The sequence below is a fragment of the Chenopodium album genome, chromosome 14 (assembly GCF_948465745.1).
Source record: "Chenopodium album chromosome 14, dcCheAlbu1.1, whole genome shotgun sequence".
NCBI lineage: Eukaryota > Viridiplantae > Streptophyta > Magnoliopsida > Caryophyllales > Amaranthaceae > Chenopodium > Chenopodium album.
Genome location: NC_137847.1, coordinates 52,430,911 through 52,445,537, shown reverse-complemented (window position 1 = coordinate 52,445,537; position 14,627 = coordinate 52,430,911). Strand labels below are relative to the sequence as shown.

At 32.7% G+C, this 14,627-nt stretch overlaps 1 protein-coding gene, 1 non-coding gene and 1 pseudogene across 2 annotated transcripts; 1 reads left to right on the top strand and 2 right to left on the bottom strand.

Moving 5' to 3' along the window:
• Positions 1–3,058: 3,058 nt before the first annotated feature.
• LOC145579533 (pentatricopeptide repeat-containing protein At4g21170 pseudogene) lies at positions 3,059–6,421 on the bottom strand (annotated as a pseudogene).
• Positions 6,422–7,675: 1,254 nt separating this feature from the next.
• Positions 7,676–7,755, bottom strand: TRNAL-UAG (transfer RNA leucine (anticodon UAG)). The gene has a single exon. It is a non-coding gene; the product is annotated as a tRNA-Leu (tRNA).
• Positions 7,756–12,239: 4,484 nt separating this feature from the next.
• Positions 12,240–14,148, top strand: LOC145579532 (putative xyloglucan endotransglucosylase/hydrolase protein 8). The gene is made up of 4 exons (XM_081636772.1): positions 12,240–12,480; positions 12,655–12,755; positions 12,900–13,102; positions 13,587–14,148. Exons 1-4 carry the CDS (start codon positions 12,285–12,287, stop codon positions 13,987–13,989), a joined length of 903 nt encoding a protein of 300 aa, XP_081492898.1. The 5' UTR covers positions 12,240–12,284; the 3' UTR covers positions 13,990–14,148.
• The last annotated feature ends 479 nt before the right edge of the window (positions 14,149–14,627 follow it).

Genomic DNA, 14,627 nt, shown 5'->3' with positions numbered 1-14,627 from the left:
AGTAGGCTTTCTTGACTAATTAAGGCGTGCGACTCTTTAATGTATTACATTCATTTTGGACACCAGAAACGTAACTTCTTGCTTTGATGTATAGCTGTGTTCTGTTTTAACATGTTGTCAACATTTACATGACACTACATGGCGAAAGGAGAAGGGAAAAAGAAAATTGGCACATTTCCCAGCTGATCATGGTCAGGGGCACAGGGCCAGACGACCGGCCATAAAATCTGTGTTTTGACTAGGGGTGTCCATAATTTGGGTTAAAACCGAAATCCAATCCAAAGCGAATTATCAATTCGGATTAGATTCGAACTTTAAATCGGATCGGATTGAGATTTTTTGAAAATTCGGATTTTCGGATTGGATTGGATTGACTCTAATTGAATCCAATCCAAACTGAAAACCAAATTGTAAAATTAAGCTTGTATAAATATGGATTTTTTTGTTTTTTTTAAGTTTAGTTCAAATACTTACTACTACAATAAAATTAATTAGAGAGACTTTGTATTAATTAATTAATGACTTGATTTTTATTTATTTTTTTACGGGAATCAATGGAGTGATTTCCATGAAGATTGTTCAAAGAAATCAAAATTTCACGATTACACTATTTTTTATAAAATTTCCCTACGTACCGTCCACGTCATCTGCCTTTTTTTTTTTGTAGAACAAAACCGCTAATTGAATTAGCGGTTTTACCTAAAATCGCTAATTCAATTAGCGGTTTATCTTAGTAAAAAAAAATCACCTTACAAAAAGTGTGGGTTTAATATAACATAAAACCGCTAATTCAATTAGCGGTTTTATGCAAGGTAAAACCGCTAATTTAATTACTCTTAACTAGGAAAAAAAAAATCAAATCTTAAGAGGTTGGATGACGTGGACGGTGTGTAGGGAATTTTGATAAAATGTAGAGTAATTGAGGAATTTTGAATTCTTTGAACCATATCCATGGAAATCACTCGAATTAATGACTTGATGTTGAAGTATTATTTTAATCATGATTTTAGAGACTTGTATTTATATTAACTAGGGCAGCCAACGTGCGCGGAGTGACTTGCTCTTTTTGATGTTTATATTGACCTGGGTTGTGTTTAAACTCTTCACGACATTGGGTTTTAAGGGAAAATAGTTTCATAAATTAATGGAATGTGTATATTGGGTTGTGTTTAAACTTTTCGTTTTTTCCTGCACAACTTTTCCAGTTGTTTTCCTCATGAAATATCATTCCATAGTGCAATATTGCAAAAACATTTACAAACTTAATTAGGAATAAATTAAATATAATTAATCATAAAGTACATATTATATACTAACAGAAGTAATTTAACATTGCATATGCATATAATAAAGGAAAAGTTTTCCGAAGCATTAACTATTTGCAAGTGTATACTCTCACCCAACCTAGTAATTACTCTACACAAATCATATGGGAATAACTATATATGAAACTAAAAAAGAGAAACAGTTACACCCGACTCGCATAACACATTAACATTCAGGCAATCGGAGAAAATATCAGCTTGCATTGGCAACTTTCTTCCAAAAACATGAATTTGGTTATGCAGTAGAAAAAGCTTTATGCAGCCTCAATTGTAGCCTTTAAACCCTTGATAATTCCCGTGATTTCCTTCTTGCTTTTTTTACCTTTTCACCGTAGTCAGTTTGGTTTCCTTTCTTCCTAGTACATCTACTTCGACACAATCATCAGATTCATTTCATTGGTCTCAATGTCATTTAAACACAATTATGTGTAAGTCGTTAGTTTTGACCTTCACAAAGAAACAACCTTTTGCTTGTCCAGTTGATAGAGTTGTCAAGCAATTAAACTACAGTCCCCATTAAATATCAAATATTTTAAATTTTATTATTTCATTTTCCATTTAATTTAATTAATTGAGTAAAGATGTTTTAAATTATTCATCCATCTAATAGAATCTCTTATTAATTTCGATCATGGGAGGTGAACTTTAAAAGTACATAAATGTAAAGAGAGAGAAAGCTCAAAACTCATAACATATATACACGTGGAAGGACAAAAATGTAAGAAATTACATATGGGGGGTAAGAACGTAAACAAACATTTTGAAGGGTATATAGGTCCGTGCACCCATTCATAAGCGCAATCTCCTAATTTTTATAAGGTAGGGAAGCTTAATTTTTATAATCGCATTAGGCGCTAAAAAATAATATATTATAATTCGAATTTCGGATCAGATCCAAATTACCGAATTTTAATTCGGATTGGATTGGGAAAGAAATTTGGATCGGATCGGATTGGAAAATTAAAAACCGAATAATAATTTGGATTGGATCGAATTTGGACTAAATCCAAACCGAAAATCAAACGGACACCCCTAGTTTTGACTAGGCAAATCATGGACAGGCCACATTAAGGAAAACAAAAGTGTGCCTAATCCGGGAAAATAACAGCAGACTGCCAAAGCCCCATTTACAGTAAAATTTATTTTGTTGGTTAGGCCGGTTATTTAGGTGATTAGGTTGCACATCCTTTGCTGCTTGAAATAAGACCAAATAGTTGCAAATAATCAACAACCAAACTTTGTGATTAGGACGCCACTGGAAACATGTCTACAAGTCCTGAAAATTTACTACTCTATCAGGAACCGAAACTACAAAGACATATTTCTTTGCCAGAATAGAATGATGCTCCATAGTCCATATAAAAGCGTTTTTGCAGGTCATTGTCTACCGTAAACAACGGTAAACTTAAACCTTAGATCGAAGAGGACGGAGGCTTAACAGTCATGAGTAAAACCAAGCAATGGCGTTCATTATGAGTTGATGTTGGGGCAGCTGAAACTATTGCTTGGCATGACCTTGTAAAAGACTGCACGTGTGAAAAAATCACGTATAATTGGTCATGGGCAGCTGCATAGAATCAAATCACTGCAGCATTTTTTTTTTGCATTCTCGAATTTGTTAAGACCACAAACTTCCTTCCATCCAAATAGTTTGAATTGAATTATTATGAGATAACACATAACTGCAAGTATTTAAGAAACCATAACTAAACAATTTGATTAATTCGATGTAGTTTCAAAATCATCACAGCCATTTAATTATTTTGAGGTTTTGAATGTAAAGAATAGACTTCTTGGTTCAGAAAACCAAATTGATATAGCAGAGAACTCCAGGAAACTTCATAGTTTCTTCTCAACATCCATTACATTTATACAGATAGAAGTGGTAAAGGCCAAAAAAAAAAAAAAAAGACCACAACAGATCTTAATTTTAGGAATGCTATACAGACTGAAGTGAAGGCCACTGCAAAAGTGCAAATTGAATTCAAGTATTTGCTCACGCAGACTCAACAACACGGTGTCAGCATCACTTGGGTGCATGAATAAAATTTGACATCCCATTGCTTGCTTAACATCTTCCACGAATTAATGAAATAAATCTGAAACCAAATCACACAGACAAATCATTTGCTTCAAGGACCATAACCAATGTCATACTCCTTAATTCTTAAATCTTAAGCTTCCAAACCCCAATACTTTGTGTTCAATACTAGCCTGAAAATGTCCATATTTGGTTCAGCTGCAAAGCATTTGTAGTGTTGTACAAGTAGTATTTGCCACTCAGAATTCCAACAAGTCCAACATGCACACTCATTTTAGAACCATCACATGAAGTCGTCTGAATGAAATGGCCATAAAAGATCCCATTCTTCACTGTAGCATTTATCATCTTATTCATAACTTGGAATATAATACAGAGAATAATCCACCAGAGGTTAAGGCAGAACTACTGGGATAGATAAAAAAAAATCCTTGTCGCGACCTTGAATGTGAAATGCAGAGGAAAGTAATTCTTCATTCTCCTCCATTCTCTTGTTCTTTGACTTCTGCTGGTTGTTGATTAAGCAATCACATGAGAAGCATATTCAGACTGAGATATCACTTTGGTCACAATGCTAGCAACTTTCTGACTATCGCCTAAACCTGAGACATGTTAGTATAATGCAGAGAAGGCAGAGGAAGCCAGCCAAGAAACACATTATGCGTCCAAGAGTTCAGTAATTCTGTTTATGCTGAAGTTCATCACTCAGGTATATGATTGATTGAAAAATAATTGCCAATCTTTGATGTTTCTTGACCATAATTACAGGCTGTGGCATGAAATACTTATCCCATCCCCATTTCTTTACTGGCTAGGATTAACCTCATCCCACTGCCAGCATGTGTAGCACTTTAGTCATACATTGCCTTCCAAAAGTTAAAAAATTCGGTCACAAGGATTCCCGGATGCTGTATATCCCCTCGATCTAAGCATTCAATAATATTGAGCTTATATTCAGAGGCTCCATCATCAATCAAACTCTTAGCTTTGCATATCACATCATCAATTGATACAAACTTTTGGAATTCTGCTTGCGAGACTAGTGATTGAAATACTTGTATTAAACACTTTCAAGCAACTCCTAGTTGTTAAGTAATTATCGCAGTCAGGACACTCAGAAGATGGAATTCACAGAGACAATGGTCCGACTCATGTACCAACGCTACACAAAAAAAATTCATGTGAATATCTCATTATCTCATGGCATATCATAGTTAGGAATAGATTTTTGGCAAGATAGACGAAATTCAACCAAGATGTGGCAAGTTCAAATCATTATCTAAAAACAGATATCAAGCTTTTGTAAGTTTTTAAGCTTGGCTTGAGACCCATTTTCAACATGTCATCATGAACTTGCATGGCTTTTCTCATTTCCTTTACTTGAGACAATCCACTAATCATAACTAAAAAGCTTGCTCTATTCACCACATTATTACTTCTCATGCATTCAAATATTTTGAGGGCTTCGTCAACCCTCTCTTCTGTAAGCAGTTTACGAAGAAGTATATTATAAGTTGTGACATCCCATAATATCTCAGATTTTTCCAGCTTATTATGCAACAACAGTGCCGAATCAACCTGACCAGAGGAGCAGTAATGCTTTACTAATAAGCGACAACAAACAGAATCAGGTAATATATCTGCTTGTAACATTATAATCAGTAGGGCTTCTGCATCTTTCCAATTGTCTTCCCCGCCCAGCTTCATCATAAACTTGGAAATTCCTGATACAGAAGGGCTAAACCCTTTCACGATTAAACGTATCAACAATTGGTTCAACTTGTCTGATGGAGTTCCCTGGCAAAGACTTTCAACCAATTCTTCATAACAACTCATATGCATCACAACTTTCTCCTTTGAAATTATCTGATACAACCCTAGTAATTCATCTACTCTCCCTCCTTTGCAAAATGCTCTAAGCATACACTCGAATGTTGCATTTACCAATCCAACTCCCTCATCCCGTGCTTTATTGAACAAAAATTCAGCAGCATATGAGTTTTCCACTTCACAAAATTTCCTAATAACATCATCATACTTCGACGACAGATACTCAGGAAGCAATGCCCTCTCTCTCAAAGCGCACATAACCGTGTCTATAACATTTGTATCCCTAAATTTACAAGCTCCATCAAGAATAGAGCCATAGGTGCAAAAACCCGGCTCAAGATTCCTTTCACACATCTCATCTACTTGACCAATTGCAGCTCCAAAGTTACCAATTCTGCTATAACCATCAATCACTAAATCGAAAACAGCCAAATTACAAACACCCGAATCCAATAGCCTAACAACATTCTCAAATTTCCCATTCTTACAAAGAATCCTAGCAATAACAGTCCAAGTACTCGCATTTGACACAATCCCATTTCGAATCATTGAACCATACAAACAATAAGCTAATTTATACTCACTAGCATGGTCTAAAACATCAAGAACAACATTCATACAACTAATTTTAGGCAAATAACCATATGATATAATTTCTCTATACACTTTTAAACCATCAAAATAGAAACCCTTTTGAGCATAACACTCTATAATTGAACTAAAAGCAAGAGGTTGCAAGTTTGTACCTTTACAAGCTTGAATCATAGAACACACAACTTGGGTTGGTGGGTTCACCCCAATGAACGAATCAAGAATGGGTTTAACTGGGTGGGTTTGACCCGACCCGATTAAAATCTGGAAGATTTTGCAATAGATTTTGAGGTTTGGTTGAAGCCCAACAAGATTAGTTTTTGCCCAATTGAAGAAATTGAGGGAAATTTGGGGGTTTTCTTGGGTTTTATGAAGGATTTGAAGGAAGATTGGTGGGGTTAACTTAGAAGAGAGATAAAGGGTTTTGAGAAGAGATTGCCAATTATTTCTTTGAAGAAGAATGGAGGAGATTTGTGAGATAAGTTGGCGTTCTTGGGCTAGGATTCTCCAAGTAGATGAAGTTGGTGAAGAGATTGATGATGATTTTGCAGAGAATGTCTTGATGTAATGGTAACAATGAAGTGTTTTAGTGAGGGACATTTGTGTTCTTCATTCATGTGAGTGAAGCTTGGGATTAGAGATACTAAAATTGTGTTTAATAAAGGTAAAGTCATATTTTCCATTAACAAATTAGGTTTATCCTTTAGTCACGGTGTCTATCTTACACTCAAAAAATTCTCAATTGTTCATTCATTTGAATAGCGAAAATCATTTATTTGTACACTTTCAAGAGTGGAACTGCAATCTTCTTCTTTTTTTTTTTTTTTTTTTTTTTTTTTTTTGTATGTTTTGTATTTAGTGTGGTTTTTACAAGAGTGCAAGTATCAATGTAGTATACAAGTATCAGTGTAGTATACAAGTATAAATCAAGACAGTGGAGAAATATTATAATGCCCCTTTATTTTGAGTGTATTGTAATTAGTCGCTACAATAACATTGCATAGTATAGTTCTTATGTAACACAAAGAGAAACTCTCAAAATAAATCGTTGTACTAAAAGTTTTATAGCATGAATCAAGAAATTAAAGTGATTTTTTTTTTTTTCCAACACTACTTGCTATCCTTAATCAAAGCGCAAACTAGAACTTAGCCACTCCCAACCCAAAAGAATCAATGCAAAACAATGACTGATCAAGTCTTTAACAATTTTACTTAATTGATTAATGATAACCAAGGTGAGTTAATTATTCCCTGCAATCTTAAATACTTTGTATATACTTCATAGTATATATATAGATAGCTCAAGTGGTTAGAGCTCTCTCCCAATCCTACGATCTTAGGAGATTCTGAGATCGATTCTTATCTCCGCCCTTGTGGTTTTTATATATATAGATGGTGGTGATTTGTCATGAAAGGTCATGTTACAAGTTAATGGGAAAATATGACTATGTGCATTCAATTGATATATTAATATTGTCTAATTTAGTCAACACTGACTTTAGATTAATTTGAGTCCCTTGCTAAGCTGCTATCATATTTTGTCTTGTTTAGGGAAAAATACGGCAAGTCATGGCCTGTTCTGATTTACTGATTAAAGCTGAATTGAATAGAAATTAAGCTGAAAAGAACATGTCTAAAAATAAAATTTGAGCCAAATCAAAGTATAGAGAAAAGTCCATGCCTTTTTTTCATCATACATTCAAAGAAAGAATATATAAAAAATTAAAAATAAAAATTAAAAATAAATAAAATAAATAAATAATTGTTAGTTCTTACCTAGTTATCTGTTAAACCTTTGTTTTTTACTTATTTTTTAAAAGCTAATTGTGCCTAAAGAAAAAAGAGCAAGGTTGCCAATTTTATAAAATGATTGAAAAAATAAAAAACATGACGGCTGTGGGATTTGAACCCACGCCCTTTCGGACCAGAGCCTAAATCTGGCGCCTTAGACCACTCGGCCAAACCGTCTTAATGTTCATTTTTTCTCGCTAAATGTATAAATATAAATTATTTGTATTCTGTAAGTCAAAACTTCATATTCTTGTGGACCAATATTTAATTTTGGTCACATTTACTAGTATAGTACTATACGTCTATACTGCACTGCACTAATCTTTCATACAGTGCACTAGTGGATCATAATTATCATCATCAAATTAAAGCATAACTAAACTTAGCTTAATCACTTATATTATTCTCATTATTCTAATTAACACATTCAGCACCGACACATGGGATCATGGGAGTTGAAATGTCAATGAAAGGCATATCACATGTTACTTGCATTATATTTGATTGAACTTGTTATTTCTTAAATCCTTTGACTTCTCTCTCTTTAAATAAAATAATATTTTGGCAAATTACTTCGTTGTACTTTAGCAATCGGATTTAGGGTAATACTTTGTATCATGTATGTTGGTATGGGTGTGTAGATTGTTCCTTTGGTTTATAAAGTTATGATGTGTTATCACTTTATCATAGAAACTGTAACGATAATAAATGGGGTGTTTATTGTTTAGAGTTTTGATTGATCATGCATGTATGTATTAATTGGAGTATTGTTCATTAAGGAGTTCTTGATATTAGGTGTATTGCCAATTTGCCTAGCCTAAGCCTAAGCAAATTAAAAGCTTGTGAGGCTGGGGAATACATCTAACCACCCTAGAAGGTGAAGATTGTACTCACTATGTTGTTACTAATATTCCGTATGTAGCGTATAAATCGAAATAATATAAACTTTTATTTCAATAATTTTACTTTGTTCAATACGTTATGACTAAAGGTTAATCGCCTTTTGAGATTACGAAAAGCTAAAAATGATGTTTACATACAGTTAAAGGGAGTATTGTTATTTTTTTTTTTTTTTTTTTTGAAAGCCAATTAAAGCAAGTATTATTTTGTTTCTCACAAAAAATGACAATGTAACTATAAGCAACATGCCAAACAATAATGGAACAATAATCATGATTAGAACTTAGCATAGGCTTTGCTAATCACATGGAATCGAACTAGCAAGACTTATAGCTTATGTTTGGCAAATTAAAGCAATTAAAGAAACCATGTAATTATATATTGGATTAAATAAAAGCAACTTCATAGCGCTCTATCTTTATTGGTCCTTATTGTTAGAGACAATATCGGAAAATATATGTGTGATATATTTTCCGTATTGATCTTATTAGGAGAATAATATATTTAGGATATTTATGTTAAGATATTATCTAGAGAATATATCTTTAGGGTTATGATTATGGTAGTATATCTTTTAGGAATATTGTTTCCTATCTTATGTTCGTAGGTTTTGTATAAATACTCTACCTATTGATGAATAATAATGAAGCTAAGCTATTCTCTCATAATTAATTTGTCATGGTATCAAGAGCAAGTTAAATCTTGGGACCGTTCACAAAAATTTCCCCCCTGCCGGTGGGTTAGAAAGTTAAACCCACCGGTGGGATTCATATAATTTGCTTCCGTTATATTAATAGTCTTTGAAATTTCTGTTCTTTAATTTGATTTTTTTTTTTTTTTGGTTAATGGAGTATGTGAGTTGTTTTCTCCATAATACATCTCCATGGAGATGAAGAAAAGCCACGTTTGGCGTATTTTTTTTTTATTTTTTTAAAAAAAAAAAAAAAAGTTTTGTAGGAAAACCACGGACACCAGCAAAGGGTCGTAGCGTGTAGAAGACTACGGACACCAGCAAAGGGTCGTGACAGAAGACTACGGACACCAGCAAAGGGCCATGGAAGAAGATCACGGACACCAGCAAAGGGCCGTAGCAGAAGACTACGGACACCAGCAAAGGGTCGTGCCAAAAAAAAAACCATGGACACCAGCAAAGGGCCGTGGCAAAAGATCACGGACACCAGCAAAGGGCCGTGGCAGAAGACTACGGACACCAGCAAAGGGCCGTGGCTGCAAAAGCTTGTTTTCTTTTTTTTTTTTTTAAAAAAATAATAATAAAATTGAAGGCGACATCACAAGAGTGTGCATCTCGACTTCAACAATTTGAAGAATTTCCAATCGCAACGTTCGTGTTACAGCCGTTACGATTGCGGAAGGGTGTTAGAGACAATATCGGAAAATATATGTGTGATATATTTTCCGTATTGATCTTATTAGGAGAATAATATATTTAGGATATTTATGTTAAGATATTATCTGACACTTATTATATATGCATGTAACCGATGAGCATGTTGGTCATTTGTTATCCAAAGTTATTATTTCCACCTGTCTCGTATTGGTAACTTGCATTTTTCCTTGAGACAGCCAGAAGACAAAATCTTTTGGGTTACAAACTTAATTGGATTCCTTAATTTTTGATTAAATCTCTTTAACACATGTAATTAGGACTCCGTACATTGTTTTATTTGAAGATTAAGAACTTTATCCTTTCTCAAAGTGGATGAACTCAACATTAATCAAAATTCTATATTTTCTATGTTAACTACTTAAATGAGATTAAGAACATACATATATAATCGTATGATCTAATCAGAGTTTCACTTTTGTGTTCTCCTGAGTTTATATTTCATTAGGCGTTAGGCAAATGTTCTTGTGAAATGTAATGTTAAACTTATAGTATAGGTTTTAGACAATATAATTTAACTCCAAATATGCAAAAAAATTAGAAAAATTATGACTAAATTACGTTGTTTTTGAAGGTTTAAGCAATCAATTAAATTTTTTGGTTGATTTAATTTGTTGATCTATTAACATAGTATCAAAGCTAGTGTGACAAGAATGTTAAAGGTCCAAATACATCTCATCAGATCAAAATGGAAGTTTTACTGTTGGATATGAGAAGATTCATGCTTTTCACATTTCAAACACAAAGGAATATTATGTGAGGAACTTTGTAATAGAATATAAAATCTATTATAGGTTAAGCTTCAATCATTATTAGCTTCACCCCGTTCATTTATTATTGCGACGATTGGAATTACTTATAAATCTTAACGCAAAACTTTGACTATCATTATTTTCGATTATCAGTAATTATAAGAAGAAATCACAGTTAATAAAAAAATAAATAAATAAAAACTCCTCATAAATATAATTTAATTTCATTGATAATTAGTCAAAAAAATAGTGTCAAAACTCAATTAAGGAGTATTATTAATTACACAATTACACTAATTATAAAATGGATAGAGTAACAGACTATTAGACTTGTACCATGTAGCAATAACCAAATTTTTTAACATAGAACAAGATCACAGATCAAAACCGACACATTCATTCCAGTTGGCAAGGTGATGGTGGGAAAGTTTAGTTTAAATAATAAAATTAATAATAATAATAATAATAATAATAATAATAATAATAATAATAATTTATTATTATTATTAGGCCAATGAAAGTCTACTTCCTAGATCACGTTGTTACATAGTGTTGATACAAACAATTGGGCCCATTTTATATGGTATTTTTACGACAAGATATGGTGCCTTTCATGGGCAGCCTGGATTTTCTCAGTTTTCAATTCTCAATAATCCATCCATATATTCTATGTCACTTATACTCTGTCTCTACTTGCTATTACAAGCATATTATTCATTATTGGGCAGTGAGTTTAATTTTCTACCAATGTCAATAATTTATAAATAAGATTTTTATTAAATTGAGTGGTAATTCGTTTATTCTGTAATGGGTTGGAAGTCTTGGAATATATGCATGTGAATTCTGACGATTTAAACTTCTATAGGATGAATTATTATGTTTTTTTTTAAAAAATAATGCAGATGTAATTTAATCTCATATACTACGTAATAATTACGAGCATCTCTTAATTATGTATATTGATTGTTTGGCGACATGCCAAAAAAAAAAAACACAAATTGTTTTAATCAGCTGTAGAGCTTGTACTTCTTGTACATTTATTAAACCCAAAAAAACAGTTAGCTACTTCAAATTTATCTTGTGTTGTCTTTCTATTTTGCTTTGACTAGTTAATCTTGAAATCAAAGACCGGCTTTCATCCTGATTAATACATCAAATCTAATTATATAATGCGTAAATTTCTATATGAAAATTAAACAACTTAAAGCGAAAGGCACATACCGACCCTTTTCTTTTCTTCCACATGACAATTTTTCAATAAACACACATTTTCACACACAAAAAGTACACCGTAATACATACTCCTTTAGCTTAAAGTATCATGCCATTACCATGAACGAATTAAAATTGCTTGATTAGTGGCATAAGTAATATAATTACCCCACCCCCAAAACAAATTGTGCAATTGGGAAAAAATAATTAAATAAATGACAACATCATTATAATATTTTTGTTAAAAAAAAAAAGTAAACCCGATTAGTTATTTTTTTATTTTATTAAAAAAAAAAAAAAAAAAAAAAAAAAACTGTTTCACACCCTAACTTCACTATACAAAGCAGAGTCAATTTAAAAACAGAGCATTGATTACTCTGCTCTTCCTCAGAGCTGAAGTGAAGGGAAGAGAGAGAAAACTCAAAATCCCATCAAAAATGGAGAACAGAGTATTTCAAATGGCAATTCCTCTGTTCTTTGCAGCTTTAATGGCTACCCTTCTTTCATCATCTTCAGCTGTTTCATTGACAAAAGGATCATTTGATGATAACTTTGACATCATGTTTTCTGAGAGTAATTTCAAGACTTCTGAAGATGGGCAGATCTGGTATCTCTCCTTAGACAAAACAAGTGGTAATTATAATTTGTTCTTACTTATATCTCACTCTAACTCTGTCATTAAAAGTTTTTCGTGTTCCGACACTTTTCTGTTAGACAATCACAGTTTTAACGGGAAGAATTTTTAGATACGGAAAGACAGTCATTAGCTTTCTTTGAACTCAAGTTATCATGACTTTTTGGTTTCAGGATGTGGGTTTCAAACAAAACAGAAGTACAGATTTGGGTGGTTTAGTATGAAGCTTAAATTGGTGGGTGGTGATTCTGCTGGTGTTGTCACCGCTTACTATGTAAGTTCTTTTCATTACCATTTTAGACTTTTATTATTCCGCTCTATTAGGAACCACTATTTACACACACGTAGATGGTGTAATTTGAACTAGTAATGCGACAGCTAAATCCGAAATGAGATAATAATTTGTGTTTTATTGCAGATGTGCACAGATGTTGATGCATCACCAACAAGAGATGAGCTAGATTTTGAGTTCTTAGGGAATAGAACAGGAGAACCATATATAATTCAAACAAATGTGTATAAAAATGGAACAGGAGGAAGAGAAATGAGGCATGTTTTATGGTTTGATCCTACTGAAGATTATCACACCTATTCAGTTCTTTGGAACTCCCACCAAATTGTGTAAGTTTTATTTTATTTTTTTTATTTTTTTTATTTTTTTACTTGTTTTAATTAATTGTTAAAGTATAATCAAGGTTATGTAAAACTCCGACAATTTGATACTTGATCACACATTGTTATTTCCAATGGTCTTATTAATAGTATTAACTAGTTTAAACAGATTGATGTTGAAGGGTTAGCTTAGTTGTTAGCTATCTTGTACGTCACTTATGAACAAGGCTATTAAATTGATTGTCACCGATTTGAGATTCAATCTCGGGTACTTATCACGTGTTATGCTTAAATATAAATAATCGCGGTGTGTTTGATAGGTAGTGATAAACAATGTCGTTGGAAAGGAATGTGTAAACCAAATAAAATCCTATGAAAATATTTGAATAATGCTTAGCTTGTTCTATTTGCGTTACCATCTATTACTTCGTATTTTTTATGGATATGAATAAATTTATGATCAATCTATAAAATATATTCATAATGTGAACAGATTTTTCGTTGATCGAGTACCAATAAGAGTATACAAGAATAATGGCAAACCCAACAACTTCTTCCCCGATGAGAAGCCAATGTACTTGTTCTCAAGCATATGGAACGCGGATGATTGGGCTACACGAGGTGGTCTTGAGAAAACCGATTGGAAGAAGGCACCTTTCGTGTCCGCCTACAAGGACTTCAGCGTCGATGGGTGCCAATGGGAAGACCCTTACCCTGCTTGTGTATCGACCACAACAAAGCATTGGTGGGATCAAGCCCCTTCTTGGGAATTAAGTGATTCTCAAAAAGAGGACTATGCTTGGGTGAAGAGGAACCTTGTTACTTATGATTATTGCGAGGATACTGAGAGATATACTACTCCAATGGAAGAGTGCTCTTTGAATCCTTGGAAATAATTTTACATGAAAGTACAAGCAAATTTTTTCTAGCAAATTTATTGTCTTGGCTTATAGTAATTCTTCAATCTTCTTATGTATCAATTTTGAGCTTTTTATTGGGCTATCAATTGTGTAATTTATTATTCTTTATTTATTATTTATAACAAAATTACTTCATGAATTTGGCTTGCACATTGATATATTTTTTTTTTTTTTGACAACACATTGATATAATTGGAGTAGAGTGTAATGTAGATGTTTTTTATGATATTCAAAAAGCCAAAATATCTAATCTTTTGTGGCATAGCTAATTTTCATTTAAATGAACTAATTATTTATACCCTACATCAAGTGGAAGTGTCCATAAGAAGTGTGATCAACTTAACAAGTTGTCTATAATTCCTAGTATACGAAAATTATTGGACAAATCAACTTCATTGGACATGTTATATCCATATTCAATTAAATGATAGACCATCTTGTAATTTTTTTTGATTTATGCATTGCAATGGCAAAGGTGTTGACGATGATGATTAGTCAAGAGGAGGGACATTTATTTGTTGACTATTTAGCTTAATCTCTTTGGTTTAAGGCTTGTTTGGTATGGCCCAAATTTAATTGGCCATTGTTTTAGTGGAGTCTTTGTGCATATTTTA

What these genes read in the sequence shown, in the direction of transcription:
- LOC145579532 (XM_081636772.1), top strand. Translation starts at nt 12,285, where the DNA reads ATGGAGAACAGAGTATTTCAAATGGCAATTCCTCTGTTCTTTGCAGCT. An exon ending in CTCCTTAGACAAAACAAGTG is followed by an intron (nt 12,481 to 12,654) that starts GTAATTATAATT and finishes TTTTGGTTTCAG; the next exon opens with GATGTGGGTTTCAAACAAAA. An exon ending in TGGAACTCCCACCAAATTGT is followed by an intron (nt 13,103 to 13,586) that starts GTAAGTTTTATT and finishes TAATGTGAACAG; the next exon opens with ATTTTTCGTTGATCGAGTAC.